This window comes from Pagrus major, chromosome 4, assembly GCF_040436345.1.
Source record: "Pagrus major chromosome 4, Pma_NU_1.0".
Classification (NCBI taxonomy): domain Eukaryota; kingdom Metazoa; phylum Chordata; class Actinopteri; order Spariformes; family Sparidae; genus Pagrus; species Pagrus major.
The window spans coordinates 25,844,819-25,863,984 of NC_133218.1; the positions used below are offsets into that span (position 1 = coordinate 25,844,819).

At 39.3% G+C, this 19,166-nt stretch overlaps 2 protein-coding genes across 2 annotated transcripts; one reads left to right on the forward strand and one right to left on the reverse strand.

Moving 5' to 3' along the window:
• Window positions 1-1,019: 1,019 nt before the first annotated feature.
• slc38a7 (solute carrier family 38 member 7) lies at window positions 1,020-11,702 on the forward strand. The gene is made up of 12 exons (XM_073464107.1): window positions 1,020-1,069; window positions 2,590-3,055; window positions 4,260-4,313; window positions 6,037-6,181; window positions 6,736-6,877; window positions 6,972-7,070; window positions 7,241-7,298; window positions 7,400-7,514; window positions 7,825-7,972; window positions 8,592-8,791; window positions 8,882-8,933; window positions 9,643-11,702. The coding sequence occupies exons 2-12, from the start codon at window positions 2,801-2,803 to the stop codon at window positions 9,743-9,745; spliced, it is 1,371 nt and encodes a 456-aa protein (XP_073320208.1). The 5' UTR covers window positions 1,020-1,069; window positions 2,590-2,800; the 3' UTR covers window positions 9,746-11,702.
• On the reverse strand, window positions 11,698-17,189 carry LOC140994470 (lysosomal protective protein). Its single transcript, XM_073464106.1, has 11 exons — window positions 16,904-17,189; window positions 16,435-16,546; window positions 15,513-15,650; window positions 15,273-15,431; window positions 15,022-15,113; window positions 14,684-14,768; window positions 14,439-14,591; window positions 14,205-14,350; window positions 12,866-13,028; window positions 12,690-12,779; window positions 11,698-12,603 (listed from the first exon to the last, which is right to left on the reverse strand). The coding sequence occupies exons 1-11, from the start codon at window positions 17,071-17,073 to the stop codon at window positions 12,520-12,522; spliced, it is 1,392 nt and encodes a 463-aa protein (XP_073320207.1). The 5' UTR covers window positions 17,074-17,189; the 3' UTR covers window positions 11,698-12,519.
• Between the last annotated feature and the right edge of the window lie 1,977 nt (window positions 17,190-19,166).

Sequence of the window (19,166 nt, forward strand, 5' to 3'; positions counted from 1 at the left end):
AAATTCACCCCAAAATTAAAATTCTCTCATTATCGACTCTTCCCCATACCGATGGAAAGTCGGGAGAAGTTTCTTGGACCACAAAATATTTCTGGAGCTTCACAGTGATGCAGCCTTCTTCTAAACAACTGAAGTAGATGGGGACCAAAATGGCATACAGCTCGTCTCCAGTCTCCAGAAGCCCAGCGATCCCAAATTGATTTGAAAGGATGTTATTTCTACTTTTTTAAGGTGAAATCTTTACTGTAGCTGCTAAACTAAAAGTGTTCGCACACCCAATCTGAAGTGGGTGCACCAGCTTGACCCTAAATAAAGAATTTTCAAATCAATTTGGGATTTTAGGTCTTTTGGACGCCAGACGAGCTGTATGGAGCCATTTTATTTATTTTTCCTGGTTGTTTTTCTGACGTTTTAGAACAAATCCCCTTCTACTTAATTTGTTTAGGAGAATCCTGCAACGCTGCTTTCCCCTGAAGCTCCAGAAATGTTAGGTGGACTACGAAACTTCAGCGGAGTCTCTCAAAGAGCCTCTCTACAGGACATAACAGGGCTGGAAGATAAGGTGATAATGCAGAAATGATTCAACGGCCATAATCACCGCAGTTAATTTCCTGCTTTAGTAGTAGTGACATTCCCAAAGGAAGTTGTAATCAATCAAATCACCACAATCTTATGTGATACAGTTGACCACCAGTTGATAACCTGGCTTTGATCTACAATGCACTGATAAAAATGTTACCTTACTCCTCTTTAGTTTATCAGTCATTGAACTAATTGTACGTATTGAATGCTAAAAACCCAACATAAGACTTCTTATCTCATTTCCAAACGAGTATCCTTGTGCTAAATAGGTTTTCTCTATATAAATATTCGGGTTTGGCTTGTTTAAGGAGGAGGATGAGTCGTTTCACTGCAGATAACTACAATACCCACAATTCCAAGCAAGCGGAAGACCCAGAATATCAGTCACGTGACGCAGCGTCACATGCTCCTCCGCTTTGTGCTGGCTGCCAAAACACAGACTGTTCAGTCATTACCTGCCTGCGGTGGGGGCTGTTCAACACTGAAGGTACTGCTCCCTATTATCAGCATTTTATCCTCTTCGCACCACTTAACAGCGACGACATAACAGCGAATATAAATGATGTAGAAGTATTTAAATGTGCGGACTGTGTGGTGAAAAATGATCTCGCTTGTATTTTGTGTTTAGCTAGGTGTAACGTTTGCTAGCTAGCTATTGTAGGACGCAGAGTGACAAAGGGGTTGACTGCGTTGACAGAAGTTATTGTTGTGTTAATGAAAAGAAAAGAAAAGCAATACTCTAATCACATTAAAAGGTGAGGTGTTTAACCAGTGTTTAATGTTGGCAGCTGAAGGTTTGTCTGTGTTGAATAAGCTAGCAGTAAATTGAAATGAGGTCAGCTGGACTTCATCAGCACCTTTTCTTATTTCCTGTAACCTTTGCTTTACTTATTCTACTACAGTTTCTGTTGATGTAAAGTCATTAGTGATTTAATGAGAGGCTCACCAGGCCTACTTTTCTCCAAATGGTTTTTTTTTATTGTTTTGAGATTTCTGTTTGTTCTCGAGCCCATGATCTTTTTTGAGGACATGTAACCAAACACAGTGACATCAGATAATTGTCAGGGTCTTGAAAACTAAAAATTAATGAAATTACCTTTACATTTTTGGCTTGTGTGTAGTGCTAAACCACCTCCTACTTGTGTTTTATCTAACAAACATACACAACTCAAAATTAGTTAGGGATAGTGGGATAGTTTAGTGTTTCACTTGATTGTTTATTCTGTGACATATCTGAATTGTTATTCTGTGTTTTGTGAATATTTTTGGTCCCCAAAAATAATGCAACACATTTCATTTGACGTTTATTACATATCCATGCACATGCATATATGCACCCGTATCCCAATATCCCTAACTAGTTTTGAGTAGTGTATATATCAGTATTAAAGTCGGCCAGTGTTAATGGGGAAATACTTGTGTAGCCGTTTGACTTGAGGCTCTACACGGGTCCCTGTTGTGCAATAACCAGACTGTTAGAGCAAAGTGAACAGTCTGACAAAAACTCCACAACGAACCTTTTAACATACTCGCCAAGATCGTGTGAGATGGCAGTATGCAAGTTTCATGTTAGCCAATAAGAGCCTAATGTTGCACACTTGACAATGGAGGTGGGACATGCTCTGACATGGAAAATGTTATAATGAGCGCTATAATAGAGAAGCAACACACACCATGGGACACTGGAAGGACTTGAAAGCAAAAAAAGTATTGCACACCGGCTTCATATGCATTTTTTTTTTTTTTTTAAGTTGGAATGACATTTTGACCTTCAAGCCTTCTTTGAGATCAACAAGGCCTGACTAACCTGCCTCTACTTTTCATATATTATTTATTCAGGTTAATTCCAACAGTACAGAAAATAAGTTCCTCACTGAAAACAACTCCAGTGCCTCACATTTATTCACAGTAATCCAAACAAACGTAACAAATGACTACTTTATATTGATTTACAGTGTGTGTTGGTTTGAAAGAAGTGTCTCTAAATGCAACAATATTTCATTACAGATCACGAAACAGCTCCACCGCCACACTGACGCAGCTGGTGATCACCTTGAGAAACAACAGCTGTCTCCTGACTGTTGCGGAACTTCAGACACTGAACATAAACTGCTACCACTGCTTCTACCTCTGATCAACTTCTCTGGATCCAGAGCGTTGGAGACTGATCTTCTTAAGTGTGTAAGGCTTGGCAGGCCAAGCTACAGCCTGTTGACGCATGGCAATTAACACCGATGTGGAGGACTGGGGCGGAGTTGGGAGTAATGACTCTGGAGAAAGAGCGTGGCTCTTGCAGAGCCCCAGTGTGGATTCTGACCGGCTTCTTGAGACAGACAGGAGGAGGAACGGGGGTGTGTCGTCATTTGGAGCGGTCTTCATTGTAGTGAACGCAGCACTGGGAGCAGGCCTACTCAATTTCCCTGCAGCCTTCAATATGGCCGGAGGAGTAACTGCAGGAGTGATGCTTCAAATGGTGAGGAGATCCCAGTGAGGGATGATGAGGCACATGTTCGGTCTATAAACTCTTGCTGTAATGTGATAACTTGGCCTGCAACCCACAATTCTATTCATTATTTATTATGTAAAATGTCAATCTGATGACAAATGCTAATTAGACATTACTAGAGGCCAATAGAGGATATTTTAACTTTGGTATTTTTCAAACCACTGAAGTTTGCAGCCCTGAAACAGGCTGCAGTGTATTCCCTGCAGACAAAGTACATCCACTTAAAGTGCTTGTTGTTTTTGCCACTGACGGACTCAAATTGCCAGATGTCTGACAGCATTATGAAGAGGATCCCTACAGAGAAAAAACCTTTATAGCCAAGAGTAAAATTCCGCCATGTTGTTCTCACCGAAGCCACTAGACTCCATTTGCAGAAGCAGTAATTTTATTGCCATGAAACACACTTCATTCTAACACTCCAGAAAAACAAAACCAAACACAAAACCTTCTTAGTTATTCTCTCCACTGTTCCAACAATCACCAACTCTGGTTTGGTTAAAATAAATACCAAATTTAATGTAATGGATGTGAAAATATTGTGATTTTAGATGCCGTTCATGCATCTAACGTGGTGGATTGAGGGTTCATTTCAACTAAATGAGAGTTGTTAATTGTTGGAACACTGGAAAGACAAATCAGGATGGTTTTAATGAGTATTGTTTAGTTTTTTTGTCAAGTTTGAATGACGTGTGTTTTACAATGATAAAATTACTGTTTTTGCAAATGGAGTCTGGTGGCTTTTTCTGATCAAACAAAAATGACTTTATTCTTAATGAAAGCTTTTATCTTTGTAGGAATCGTGACCACTTTGAACGGCAATCTGAGCCTGTCAGTGGCCAAATCAAGCATTTTAAGTGTATAGACTTGGATGGTGCACAGGTATTATATTGCAGCCACCCATTGAGCTAATGACCACCAACATATTATGTCATATAATGAGAGAGAAGCAAATATTTTTGGGTTTAAGAAAAGCTGAAAGGAAAAAAAATGAAATTAATGTTTGATTATTTGATCTGGGCTCTAACGTATGTGCAGGCACACAGTGCTTGAGCTGATAACTGCTGACAGTCTGAGTGTATTTCCTGTTTCTGTCTTTTGACCAACACAAAACTGCATTAAGACAATATGAACTGGAACTATAATGTGCTGCTTCCTGTTTCTTTTGTTTCAGTTCATGTTGATCTTCATAATCAGTGGACTGGTGATCCTGGGCTACTGCTCCAAGGTTTGTGTCTCTTCAGGACTACCAGATTCTTTGTTTTCATCTCTTACCGTTCCACTTGTTTCTCTTTCAACATGTTCTGCAGCCTTTTAAATCGGACTACTTTTCTTTCACATGAGTATTTTTCCTGCAGTAGTGGTGAAATAACTGGAGTAGCCTTGTGCAATAACTTGGGTCCGTGGTTGTATTCCTGATTAAATGTGGTACACTGCAACAAAGCTCAGACTTTCACTTCCTGATGGCTCAGACTTTTGCTTACTAGTTAAAACATAAAGGAGAAACCATCCATCTAGGTTTGAGTCATTTGAATACATTCATTTTACTTTACACATGATATTTGTTCTGATCTAGAAACAGCCGAAGGATACTGCTTTAAAATGCATCAATCAGCCGTATTCACCTGTAAGATGAACTTTGTGTTAAAGCACTTGGTTCCATGAGAGCCACTGACTTCATGTGTATGATGACTCAACAGCCCTAAAACTTTACTTGGGCTATAATAACACCTTAAACTGGAGATGATTCCAGTCAGCAGTGAGGCTCCTGCTGCATGTTTTCTTGTGGAGTGGAGAGTAATATCTGAGAGCAGCAATAAGACATATACACCAGTAAATTTCATCCTTCTTTATGGTTGGCAACTTATCTGATACCTTATTTGGACTCCACTCTGTGCTGTGTCAAATCTTGAATCACATGAGCTGCATCAGCAGAAGGTTGTTTTTGGTTTTAACAACTGTCACAACTGTCAGCAAAGAAACGCAGAATGAAACCACTGTGGGCACATGATTGAAAAAATGGGTAGCTGATGATTAGAGGACTGTTCCTCGATCATTACATTTCTAGTTTTTATTTTTGTCAGAATTTTAAGCGACGCTGGTGGTGTTTTATCGTTGCAGGGGAAAGTTTTCTTGGTATCATTTCGAGCCTCGTTAACAGATCAGCATTGTATAAAAGCCGCGGGTTCTGTTGAACATTGTCGTCTCAGCTGGTATATCCCCTCAAGGCCTCATATCTTAATGTATGTTAATGCACCATCTCACAACACATCCATCATTCCAAGCTGGTCAAAGAAACTGCACAATGATTTTGATTTACTCCCAACATTTTAAAATGTAATGTCACAGGTGTGTGCATACCAGGGCCGACTATATGTAAAGAGTTGTTGTCATGTAATGTGCAATGGTCATATAGCCACGGTACACATTTTATTTTTCAATTGGTGATTCAAATGGCTCTTATAATATACGCAATATTTCCTTGGACAATGTTTAACCTTATAGATAAAGCTGTGTTTTTTGCCCTTTTTCATGGCTGTATTTCATAGAATAGCTGAAGAGGTACAGGAAAAGGGATGAGAGGGAGGCGGGGTGACATGCAGCAAGGGGCCATAGGTCAGATTCAAACCCTAGGCCTCTGCGGCGAGGTCACAGCCTCTGTGTACATGGGGCGCACACTCTACCAACTGAGCTACCATTGTGCTTGTTTAACAGTTTTCTCAGTGTTTTATTTCTATTAGACTAATTGAGTAGTCTACATTTAAACCTATCTTTCTGTTTACTTGTTTGGATCATCCCTTGTGTATATATACATATTATAAAATGAATATCAATGATCTTCGCTCCTCGGACATGCAATATTCTGTTAACAGCTGTAAGAATATTCCAGTACCTCTCCTGCTGAATCATTGTCCTCTAACTATCTCTAATTATCTGTCTGGTTTTTTTAGGTCAGCAATGAGAGCACATATCAGGAGGTTGTTCGAGCCACTTGTGGAAAAGTCACCGGTGTCCTGTGTGAAGTAGCCATCGCTATCTACACGTTTGGGACCTGCATTGCTTTCTTTATTGTCATAGGAGACCAGCTGGATCGCTGTAAGTATATTCACAGTGATAAAGTCAATACAGCCTCCCTATTTCTGTCTCCTGACAACAGACAAAATGCCATTTCCCAGAGCTTAGCTTTGTGTAAATGTCCTTACTTATTGTTCTCTCACCTACATTCACATGGACTCATTATTATGCTACATTTTAGTGATCTGTTTGTTGTAAGCTGTAGTAGGGTTGCTAACCTTTTTAAAAAGGCAGTGCCATCATTGACGAGGGTAAAGAGCATCAAGGATGACACCAGTCAGCTTTTTCACTCAATAAACGTGTCCCTCATGTGACCCACTCGTGTACTGAGACGCTGACAGTGTAGGATTCCTACTTCCAGGAAATAGACTGTGACCCTCCACCTCTGTCAGTCTTTTGAAATAAATGGAGAGGTTGTGACTTTAATTATCTACTTTGCTCAATCTCTTTCATGCGCACAGCAGTCTGCAGGAAATTTCCACGATGGCACTCCTTACTCTATACATTTACATTATCTCCTTCTGTCTATCTGTGCTTCTCAAAGTTTTTATCGTAATTCCTGTGTTTTGTTTCAGTGATAGATGCGATAGCTCATAGACAAGAGGGTGCAGACAGCTACTGGTACACTGACCGCAAGTTTACCATCGTTGTTACTGCAGTCTTGATCATTCTTCCACTTTCCATCCCCAAAGAGATTGGCTTCCAGAAGTATGCCAGGTACAAATACTTAGGTTATTTTCTCACAGAGGATTAAAACAACATTAACCTTGTACAATAATCATGTCTGAGTTCTTGTTCTTCGTCATTGCAGTACACTGAGTGTGATGGGGACCTGGTATGTTACCATTGTGGTCATTATAAAGTACATCTGGCCCGATAAAGAGATGACCCCAGGCTATGTTCCCCCCAGGTGAGCTCTGCTGCACACATTTCATGAACACTGCTCTTTAATGTATGCAGCTATAAGCTTTTTAACAACTTTTGATGAATCATTTTATCTTTGTCCACCCACTCATTCAAGCAGAAGCATCCACGTCGTCATGCTTTGCTTGAGTTGCTAAATCGTTGTGTTTGTTACAGTTCTGCTTCCTGGACTGCAGTTTTCAATGCAATGCCCACCATATGCTTTGGTTTCCAGGTATCTCTTCATTTGGTATCATTTGATATGCCTTTCTTTTGAACGGTTCAATATTGATTAACTTTTTTCGTCTGATCTTCTTCCTCCTGATCTCTCTGCAGTGCCACGTCAGCTGTGTGCCGGTGTTCGACAGCATGAGCAAGAAGGATATCAAACCTTGGGGAGTCGTCGTCACTCTCAGCATGATAATCTGTCTCTTCGTTTACACAGGAACAGGTATTATCAGCGTTTGCACTCGTTACTCACTGTAACCTGTCGATGACTCCTGCATGTATTGGCTTTTAATTACATTTAGGAAACTGCTTGTAAAGACGTGTTTGATTTTGATAACATTACCCAGACATGAAACATCTATGCAGGCTGCAAATCAGTTGTCGTTTCTAAAATTCAATATATAATTACTTAATGTTTCAGTTCAAATTGCGCTGATAGCCGAAGTCCCCTATTGTATAGTGCTGTTACAAGTAAGATGGCTCGTGACCGGCTGTCAATACTTCAATGCTTGCTGTGTTTTGTGTTTGATCAGGAGTCTGTGGCTTCCTGACGTTCGGCGCCAATGTCAGTCAGGATGTGTTGATGTCGTACCCCCCCAATGATATTGCAGTCGCCATTGCAAGAGCTTTCATTGTCATCTGTGTCATCACCTCATACCCTATTTTACACTTCTGTGGCAGGTAAGAGACACACTTCTGGCATCCATGTTCAGCATACTGTTTCTCAGTCAGTTGTTAAGATTGTAATAAAGATTTTTAAATTGCACAACCTTAAAAATATGTTGATGTTTAAATATTATAATATAGTTCTTCTACATAGTATTCGTCTCATGTATGAAATGTCTGCATCGTCACGGTGCTGCAATCTTATAAATGCATCTGCCGCCCACATCCATGTTGCTGTCTCACATCACACAACAGACTACAACTACCAAGTAGAATAGCGATGCGCTATGATTTACCTCATGCACAAACAAGCACACAAAACCTCACTTGACATAAATAAGCAAGTCGGCAAAAAAAGCTGCTATTGCACAGTGTGCTACACACCTTGTATTACTTTACACATACAAGAATGCTACAGGTCAGTTGCATGCAGTGAAATGTACAGGTTTTAATAAGTAAGTATATTAAAAATTGTGGAAAAAAGCAAACTATTAGCTAGATAACTAGTATTAGAAAACTTAATCAGGAAAGAAAACATGGAATTACATGTGATCGAGACAGTTTTCCTTATTTTCCAACACAGTCAATGCAGCATTTCCTCACTGCTCTCTGCTGTAATCGTGTGTCCTTCCAGGGCGGTTATCGAAGGACTTTGGCTGCGTTTCCAAGGCGAGCAAGTGGAGGTGTGTGTCCGTCGTGAGCAGAGGAGGAGGATCCTGCAGACGCTGGTGTGGTTTGTTGTCACCCTCGTCCTCGCCCTCTTCATCCCAGATATTGGTCGGGTGATCTCACTGATCGGAGGATTGGCAGCCTGCTTTATCTTTGTATTCCCAGGTAACACTTCCCTCATTCTTAGCAAGATCTCGGATTTCTGTGCAGTTCTAATATCATACTGTAACTTGTGATGTCTCTTTAACTTAACAGGTTTGTGTTTGATGCAAGCCAAGTTGTCAGAGACAGAAGACCGATCTGCAAGGTGAGATGCAGCTTATTCTCAGATCCCTTTCAGCTTCTCTGGAACTTCTCAAAAACAATTACATTATAATGTTTGTCTCCTTGCGTCTGTAACAAGAGCTGGTAGCTCAGTGCTGCACTGTATTGACCCTTTGCTAATGTTTACTCAGGATGGGTGAAACGGAGGACTTAAACGGATAACTTAAAGATGCATTATCACACCTTGGCCATTAGGGTGCAGAAAATCTTCAGGATAAGCTCCCACATTTTTTCTGTCTGTTTGCTGATGAGCAGGTAGTGTACAGTGAATCAGAGCTTGGAAACCAAAACAAGACTAGACGAAACGAGACTAGAGCTGCCACCATTAGTCGATATTAAATTGATTGATTAAAATAATCTGCAACTATTTTGATATTAAATAAATTGTTAGTCACTTTTTAAGCAAAAATCCAAACAATCTCTGGCTCCAGTTTCACCAATGTGAGGATTTGTTTTTTGTCACTGAATACTTCTGGGTTTTGATAGATTGATAAAAGAATCAGCAGACAAATCGGTAATGAAAAAATTAGTTGATGCCCTAAAAAAAAAAAAACAACTAAAACACAAATCTCCAGAGTTTGGTGTTAGTCTGTCATTTTGCTGCTTTCACATTAGAAACTTTTTTTCAGTGTCAACATAAAAAATGTTTAATGCAGATGTGATGATTTTCTTTGTTGGTCTCTGTGTTACAGCTGGCATGGATTGGTGGTCTTGGGTGTCGTCATGGTTACGATTGGAGCCTTCATCTTCGGCCTCACCACGACCAACTCCATTTATCAAGACGTCGTCAGCTAAAAGGAACATTTTTATCGTGGACAGTGGACTCCTTGTTAGAGACAGAGGGAGGGGTGCTTGGCTGTGTGCTGCTATTCTGAACTGCTGGATAAGATGAAGCATCTCATGACACTCATTTTAAACCTCTCTGGCATGTCACATCCCTGCTCCATGTTGAGTTAGAGCTCCACAGGTCTTTACTCCATCAGGTAGTCATCAGAGAAAACCCCGCAACGCCAAGTAACTCCGGACACTTTGCCTTTTATTTGATGTAAAGTTTTAATTGCATGTTTTATGTTTTTATGATTTTATGATTTTAACTTGCAGTGGAACCAGTTTTTGGCGGTTTAGCCGTCCCACAGGGGCACAGAATGACTTCCCTGTCTCTGGACCCTGTATGGACGACACACTGTCCTGTTTACAAGAGCTGAAGGACTTTGTACAGAAAGGTCTTACAATCAAATTGATTTAAATGATGAAATTGTACCAATTTGTGTATTTTAACTTGCACGTTAAATGTTTCTTGTTGAAAATAACATGCAGTGGTTTCCAGGTCTAATCCAGGTCCAGACTTTAAGTTGACGCTGCTGTTAGTTTGTCAACATATTAAATCTATCAGACAGGTTTGCATCGTTAGCGAGGTTTTATCTGCAGGGCTGGGCATGTGTTGTTGGTTTAATTTCAGTCAGTACCTCTTAATGAGTTGAAAAAGTTTTTTTTCAGCTATTTTGGCAAGGCAAACTAATTTTACATTTTAACACTTAGGAAATCATGAGTTATTTATTTTCTTACATATTTTCTAAAAGTTAAGAGACGTACTATGACGATGATTCTATAATTGGCTTTAAGGCTGTCATTTTTATTCAGACAAGGTTACAAAGCTATGTTCATGTAAGCCTGCAGGCCTTTTCAAAAGATTAGTTACCTTCAGACAACCAGGGTGTCCGAGGTGAGCAGCGACTCCACATTCAGGATATGTCAATTCCTCAGTGGGTTTAAAACGAGACGGACTTTGAATGTATGCAAAACATGGATGTAACCTACAAAGAATTCAGTTTGTACATAATTTACAGGAAACACTCGCTCTGGGTACATAGACCAGAGACAACTTGTCAAACTGAGGATTTATTTACTTGAATCAGTACGCACCACTGCAGATGTTTCTAGTTTTGTTTTTAAACTTAAGACCAAAGTTTGAGCTTTTGTTTTTTTATGCGGCAATATTCATTCTACTGAACACTAATTAAAATGTTCATAATCACAATTACTGAGATCATTAAATTGTATTGCAAGAACATTTAAAATATTCAAGCGCTTACAATGAGTTAAAGACTAAACAGGGAATTAAATCCCTGCTTTGGTTTATTTAATCACTATCACTAATAATCTTGGGTACGTTACGAGTTATGATCTATAATCAAAGTGAGGTTCAAGACTTGACAACCTTTGTTTTTTTTACTGTTATTGTATTATAACCAAAAAGTGTTTTATTTGTAGTCATGAGGGACAGAATGTAAAAGGGATTGCATTAGTCACACTGTTGGACTAAATACTTTTACTGTTAAATTTAGAGGAAGTGAAAGAAGCGTTAGTCAAAACAGTACTGCTGTCTGGTCTGTACAAAGATTTTAGAGACTCAATAATTGTTGGAATACAAAGACCTTGTAGTCTAATACCTTAAGGTTTGTTGTTTAAACCATTTGTGTCAAATCTCTTTTTTAACCTTTAGGTGCTGCAGACAACCGTTTGTCTGGTCATGAGTGAATGTTGGTTGCATTTATGATTTCTGTCTTAACATGTATATTTTCTTTCCAAGTTAATCAGATCATGTGACCCTGTTGTCTCACACATACAGCCGACTTGCAAATATGAAGTTCATGGAAAGTTTTTAAATGGAAATACTTAACAGTACTACCTGTGATGTACCAATAAATGAACTACGATCAAAGCTTGTGAATAAATCTGACAATCTGTATGATACTGGCAGTTCTTTAATAAAACACATGTGAAGCTGCAGTTTTGATCAAGGCAGTTTGAGCATTGTTAAGTCCTGTTTCGTAACTTTCCTGCAAATATCAATAAAAAATCACTAACACCAAGATTCAGCTTTACATCAGTGCCACAGAAATTTGCTTCATTTGATCATTTAAAGTGCAGTTTGAGTATCAGGCTGAGGACAATTTCTGTTTTGGCTTTTTATTCAGCACATTAGATATGAAATGAAACTGAAAGTCAAAGTGTTGACTTTTAAGCAGGGTTCTCATTTCTGTTGAAGGACTTGTACCCTTTTATACATGCATAGTTCCCCAGTTTCAGGACAATAATCTCATTAAGTCAAGGCCACAAAGAAGCTTTTTAAAGCTACACAGAACTCAGCAGACGCTTTTCGCTTACTGAAAATCATCCTGAAGGCACAAAACCTCAAACGTGCAAGAAGTGAAGCTGGCTGGTAACCGAATAAATTATTTTAGTCACATTTGTTGACGTGTACAATTATTTGTGTTCTTTTAAAACTGAGAGACTGTGTAAAAAAGGGTTTTAACTCCTACACTGTCAACCCAATATAGATTTGAACATTGTCAGAGCTCGTCATTGGACTTACATTGTTTCATTTCAAATCCAATGTGATGCAAAGCAAAGCCACTGCGTCCCTCTCTAAATACTCAGACTGCACTGCAGGTACGAACAACACAAATGATCAGAGTAAGTGCCCGAACAGTCCCTTTCCCTCCAAAATCATCTTCCCTGAGAAAATGTACATCTAACAAGTGAGTGCAGGTATCTGACATTTTGGCTTAGTAGGAGCCATTTGTGAGGAAAGACTGGAACATGTCGAAAGCTGGACCTGGAGCCCACTGAGGAACCATGTGACCTGCACCCTGAAACACACAGGACAGCAGTACCTCACAATAACGCAACCATATCAAAGTAAAACAGGACAATTAAAGAACACACTGATGGTTACCTTGACTGTCAGGAACGTGAGGTTTCCAAACTGTTGGTAGAAACCAGCAATCTGGTGGTCAGAAATCCATTTCTGGTACTTAGTGGTCTCCTGAGAACAACATTTATTGTTAGGAAAAGTTTTTTGAGGTTGGAAAATAATATAATTTTATAATCTTTTCTAAAATGAGTTCCTACCTTCAGGCCAAGATCCTCCACAAACCACTGGTCTCCCAGGAAGTTGCAGGCCATGTCGGTGTCTCCGTTGTAGACGAGCCCCCGCAGGCCCAGAGAGAGCAGCTTCAGATACACGTCCTTCATCGTTGCATACAGGGTGTTGTATTCCATGCCAACTTCATCACTACAACAAAAAGAGTTCATTATGATCAAGATCAACATGTCCCTGGATCTACCTAAACTGCACCGACAGGATGGGAAAATACCTCAACTACAAAACTACAGTTAGTCAACCTAATTTCAAGATTGATACATGAACGGATTCAAGACAGCCGTTTAATTTACTACTTTAACTACTTCAAATGTTAAAAACAACAGTTATTAAAAGCAAAAAGAAGAAGATATTGTCAGAGCATAGAACAGTCTGGAGTCTACTATTTTAGGCATCAAATTTCCTGTTTGGTCCAACACGTGTTGATAGGTGTACATTTCTCCTTCAGTAATTGTTTCAACAGCAGACAGAGACAGATTTTTTTCTAGCAATGCCAACTGCTCATGCAATTTCATACAGTATTTCAGTACTTTATACATTTTATCCTTACTCTTGTCATAATATCTAGCAACCGTTACATGTTTGACAAACACCTTCACATGAAAAACAAGCTGCATTTATATAATTGTATTTATACTGTATATAGGGTACTTCTCAGACAGAAGGAACCATTTCTATTGCCCCTTTATGTCATTTATTTTTTATCTACATATGTTTTCATTGATATTCTGATTGTGAAGTCATTAAATAACCCAGACCATGATTATGGTTTCTCTATCAGGCTAATGTATCAGAAAAGATTGAAATTACACAACATATCCAACCACACGCTCAAGAATTTTCAGCCCATCATGCAAATGAAGGAAATGATAAATGACGCTGCAAAGAAATGCTGAGTGAAGTTATTCTTGCGACAGTCTCTCTCTGACTTTTAAAAGTTAATGGGGAAGTAACAGATTATGAAAAGGGAAATACTTCTAACAAATGATGACAGTTGCTTGTGTTCCTGTTGTTGTTCAGACCTTCAATAAAGATCTCCAACTTAGCTAGATGGTGAATCAGAAAACAAAATATGAAACTTTTTCTTCACTCCAGTATAGTCTAAGGTATTAGACTACAAAGACTGAATATCAATGACTTAAAGACATGTAGTTATTACCTTGTACTGTTGCTTGCAGGAGCAAATGAGCCGCATTGTTATTTTGCAACTTTATGTCTCCAAACGTCACACTGTCCTTGTCGTCGACTACAGGCAAATACCTGACATCACATTCATCTGATTACTTTCATTATTTTGCTGTAACATACCTGCACAGGTCCCATGGTGGCAGTATGTCTGGTATGTGTAAGGCTTTCCTCACGTCGCCTCTGTTCAGCCAGTTCATCTGAGCCGTGCTGTTGATGCAGGGAGGGACTATACCCAGAGACACTGAGGAAGGCACTCGATCTGAAAACTTCAGTCAAGATTTTTAGCATCAACAAGAAAATGAGAACATGACGCACAGGTGCATGCAGCACTTGTTCGTGGAGGGAAACACTCACTTTGTGGGTGAGCCAGTGTTTCCTGTAGTTCTTAAACAGGTGAGTCATGGTCCTCTCATAGCCTTTGTGGGATCTTCTGCCACCCTCACAATTCAAGTACAGGGCATACTCATTAAGTCCGCTGTCATACACAATACCAAAGGCCACACCCACCTGAAGGGAGACAAGGAAGAAATTAAATTTAATGAGTTCATGAGTAACACAAGAAAGACCAGCTGAATCCTAAAGTAATAATGCACATGTACCAGAGTCTTGCAGGTCTCTGAACTGGAGTTGTAGAAGTTACAGCCTCCCTTGTCGCAGCAATTTAAATTCAGATCACGCCACAAACTGCACATAAAACACAGGTTTAAAATGACAAATCACTCTATTGACTACATGAGTAATATGTATAATATAACATGTATTACTTCTTGGCTTGTTCACAATACTTAAATGTCTTTATATCGATGCAGATCAGTAGCATAATCATTGCTGAATGGTACATTTCTATAGCACCTTTCCAGTCTACAGACAGCTCAAAGCACTTTACAACACTTGCTTCACTACAAACAAGCTTCCTCCACCACAAAGTGCCACTTACTCTTCGCCAAAGAGGCCGTGGTAGTAGCCGAAGTAGATCAAAGATTGCTCATTGAGAGCAAAGCTGCTGATGCCATTTCCCACTGCAAAGCCCTGAAAACAAAATATACTCAATATAAATCACACTGCTTTATTGCAAATGTCTTTTCCTGAAGGGTAAAATATCATCTCTTCAGTCATCAAACTGCTTTATGGTGGTGCTCCTGATGGTGCTCATCTAAGGCTCAAGATAAGCTGCATGAAGCATCTCACCTTGAAGTTGATGGTTGCAGCTCCAGTAGCCACGCGGAGGCTGAGGGTTGGTGCATAAATTCCGCCGTAACTTTCCCCAAAGATGAAGAACTCATTTTGAGCAAACTTGGGGAACTTGGCAAAGAAACTCTGCAGGGCTCTGTAGTTATCCTCAGCGACCTGAGAGAAGAAGTAGTGAAATGGAAAGGCTTCTTCTAAAGTCTACTTCTCAAAATGGAGTCAGTCACCGTCTGAACTCACCTGGTCATCATCGGTAGTGTAGTTTTTGTCATCGGAGTAGGAATATCCCACTCCTGCAGGAGATTCTACATACAGCACATTGGCAATCTTGTTCCAGCTGAACGGGTTCTCATACAGCGTGGCACCGTTATCATTCACCTGAAAAGGAAACTCCTCAATAACTATTCAGAGTTTCGTTTAGTCAGTGTACAGCAGGCGTGGGACGATAAGAAATGGCAATGATCATGACACAAGTATCCTGACCCAAATACACTACTCAAAAATTATATTTTTTATAGCCCCAAAGCTGAGCTGAAGCCGTATCACAAACAACCATTTATTCAGAACTTAGACACGCATGACTCTCCATGAGTAAAACCATTAAAGCAACAAATATACTGTTGGGCAACATATATGCACCCATATCCAAATATCCCTCACTAATTTTGAGTAGTGTCATTGCGATTCATGATATTATCCCGATAATGAAAACGTGCTTTTAACTCCAACACTGAAATATGCTGGAATCACTTTAGTTACCTTTTTAAAAATTGTATTCTATCAGATGCAGTGAAGGATAAATAAATAGTGGGCACCTCACCTCCATACTGTTCTTTAGTTTAGAATCTTCTAGTATCTAGTATTTACGCACATCTGATTTAAATTTTGTAGGGAATTCAACAGACAAACCAAACTTCAGCCATGGTGACAGGCTTGAGGTTTTGTTAGTAGAAGGGTGCAGCCTCCTTTTCGAAACAGTATAGGACTGTATGTTATCGAGCTAGACAGTTTTTTCAAGCCACTTATGAGTGATATTCACGATTATCCTGATAATGGAAACTCACCACAAGCAACTTATCCTGAGTGTTATTGATCACAATCTGCAATAAAACTTATTCTCCCATCCCTAATGTACAGTTACTCATTAAATTAGCATTCTCACATGAAACGGTCCATTCTCTGACAGGAATCCATCCAAGGAGCTGCAGCCTGGGCCTCCATTCAGCCAGAGCACCAGAGGGTCTTTGACTGGGTCCCTCTGAGAGGTCACAAACCTGCAGGGGATGAGGATTAGATGAGATGGGGGTTAGATAATGCATGACTTCAAGAAATGTCACACATAGGCCTACCTAAAAAAAAAAAAATACAAATTTGGTCTCATTCAAAATTACTTATGGCACTCCAAGTGTGAGATAAATTGGCAGTGTTAGCAATGAATTTTCATATTACACTAAAGTTTGTTAGAAACATAAAATACAATTACTTTCTAAAACAAACAAACAAAATCCCCTCCGTATTTTTGAATTTACTGACAATATAACCTCAGTGTGCAGGGTCAGAGCAAAATTTAGGCGGAGCAAGGTGGGGCTTATCGGGAAGCTGCAGAAAGCCAGTCTGTGACTGTTTCTTACCAATAATGGAGAAACTTTCCCGGCCGAGCCTGGAGGTACCCCGACCACTGTCGGTAGTTGGGTTTGAACATCATGCCTGGCAGGTAAGTCACCTCATCAGGGGCGTAATGAGCCCGACAGCCGAGCTGAAACACGGCCAGCAAACACACCAACAACCCGCCGGCGGACATCACTGTGCAACCTCACACTACACAACAGCTGGCATTAATTTAAGACGAGGTTTCTTCTTCCTCTTCAGCTGCAGCTCCGCGTGAACAAGTCGAATCTAACGTCATATGACTGCGTCTGAGGGTCACGTGACCAGCGCCTGACTCCACCCGGAAGTCCCAAACTTTTTTCTTTCTTTCTTTTTTTTTTTTTTAGTGGTTTAATCCTCGTCAGAAGCAGGTGTTTTGAGCTGTAATCAATCGATGTGTGATTGAAAGCCTACACAATCGTTTGATATTGAAATTAAGATTTACTGAACCATTAAGCATATATTCTTTTCTTATTTCTTTTATTGACATGGTCAATCTTTTCCCATTTACAAACATTATTATTAGAATTTCCTATGTTGTATGTTAATTACTTGCACCATCAAATATACATGTGTATTAAGGTTATTCATGTGATACAGATTTCAGGCTAATCTGGTGTTTAGAGGCTCTTTCAAGTTTTCCTCCATCTTTTGTTCCTCCTGATAAAAGTTTTTTTTTTCATTAAGATTTTCTCGACTGGAATCAAGGCTCTACACTCCTAGATAGGAGTGAAGATTGTACAGGTTCACTGTACAATATGTACAGTGAACAACAAGCCCACTGAGGCTCTGTGATTTGTGGCAATAAATACATTTGATTTGCTTTGATTGCAAGTTCCACTAAACAAGTCAGTAAAACTAAAAAAAAAACCTCAATGGAAAAACAAATGGCAAGAGAAAGTTAGAAATAGGCTAAATAAGGTGATTCACAATCCTCTGAGAAATCATATTCACAATATAATGGAGATTTATATAGCAGTTAATGTTATTGGTGTACAGGGAATACAAATAATACATTCTTTACAAACAACTACCAAACATAGACACCCTGAGCCTGGGGATAGGCTTTTTTCCACAGCAGACATTTTGATTTGTCATAGTATGAAAAGGACAGATGTTACTAATAACACTAACAATGGCTCTGTTCTATTCAAGTGTCCCAGTAAGCCACGTTGGTGAAACAGTGAGCAGCATGAGCAATACAGGACCCTGCTGAAACTGAAGCAGCTGCATGGATTCATCCATCGTTAATTTATTATTAACACCTGTGCTTTTCCTACTGTGACACGTCAACACGTCTTCTGTGGAAAGGGTCTGTTTAACCAAACAAGCATGACATTGTGTGAAAACTAATAGCAGTTTAAAAAACAAGGTAGCACAAAAATATTTGCTCTTCAGAATTAAACTTGCTAAGGAGCTTAGGAGAAGTTTCCCTGATTACTAACTGAGCCAAACAGGCAACTGCCCTACAGCTAGTCTGCCAGCCTTGGACCTCAAGCAGGCCTAGTCAGCTGCATGGTTTTGGCAATTTCAGTGCCCTGAGTAATTTTACTATATTGTTTTCACACATGGGGACAGTAGTTTTGGCTGTAACTACCACTGAGGGACGGTGAGGTCATACCCTTGGTATTTTTCTGTGAATGTCTACAAATATTAATCTACAAATAAAATTAACAAACACTTGTTGGATAGTTTACAGGCTGTGTATATTGGTTTAATTGTGGGCTAACATGTTTTTAAAATCCTTTAAGACTTTTTTGGGTTATAATTAATGTGTGATAGTCATAAATTCAATCCAGCCATTCTCTGAAAATGACAAAATAATAGCAAATGGACTGCTCAGTGTTATTAAACTAGTTTGATCCTTAAAGGGGCAGAATTTTAATATTTACAACATTAGAGGTAATAATACAAAACTCAGAAATATTTATATTTTCCATAACTGAATAAACAAGCTGTTCTCAGAGGAAAATAACTCCTCCAGAACACAACTTGAGAGCAAGAAAGGTGGCAGGGTCCGCCAAATATAAACAAAGTAAAACAGTATGAAATTGTGTTGTCCTTTAGGGTTGGATTGTTTGTTCAATTTATTCAGTCATGAAAACAAAGAGAGTTTGTTTATTTAGTTTCTTCAGGCATTACAAAAACAGTCGATGAAGAGCTTTCTCTACTGCTTAAAATGTCTTCCCCGAAACCACATAGTGCACCTTTGATTTATATGGAATACATATTAAATAAAGTACTGGG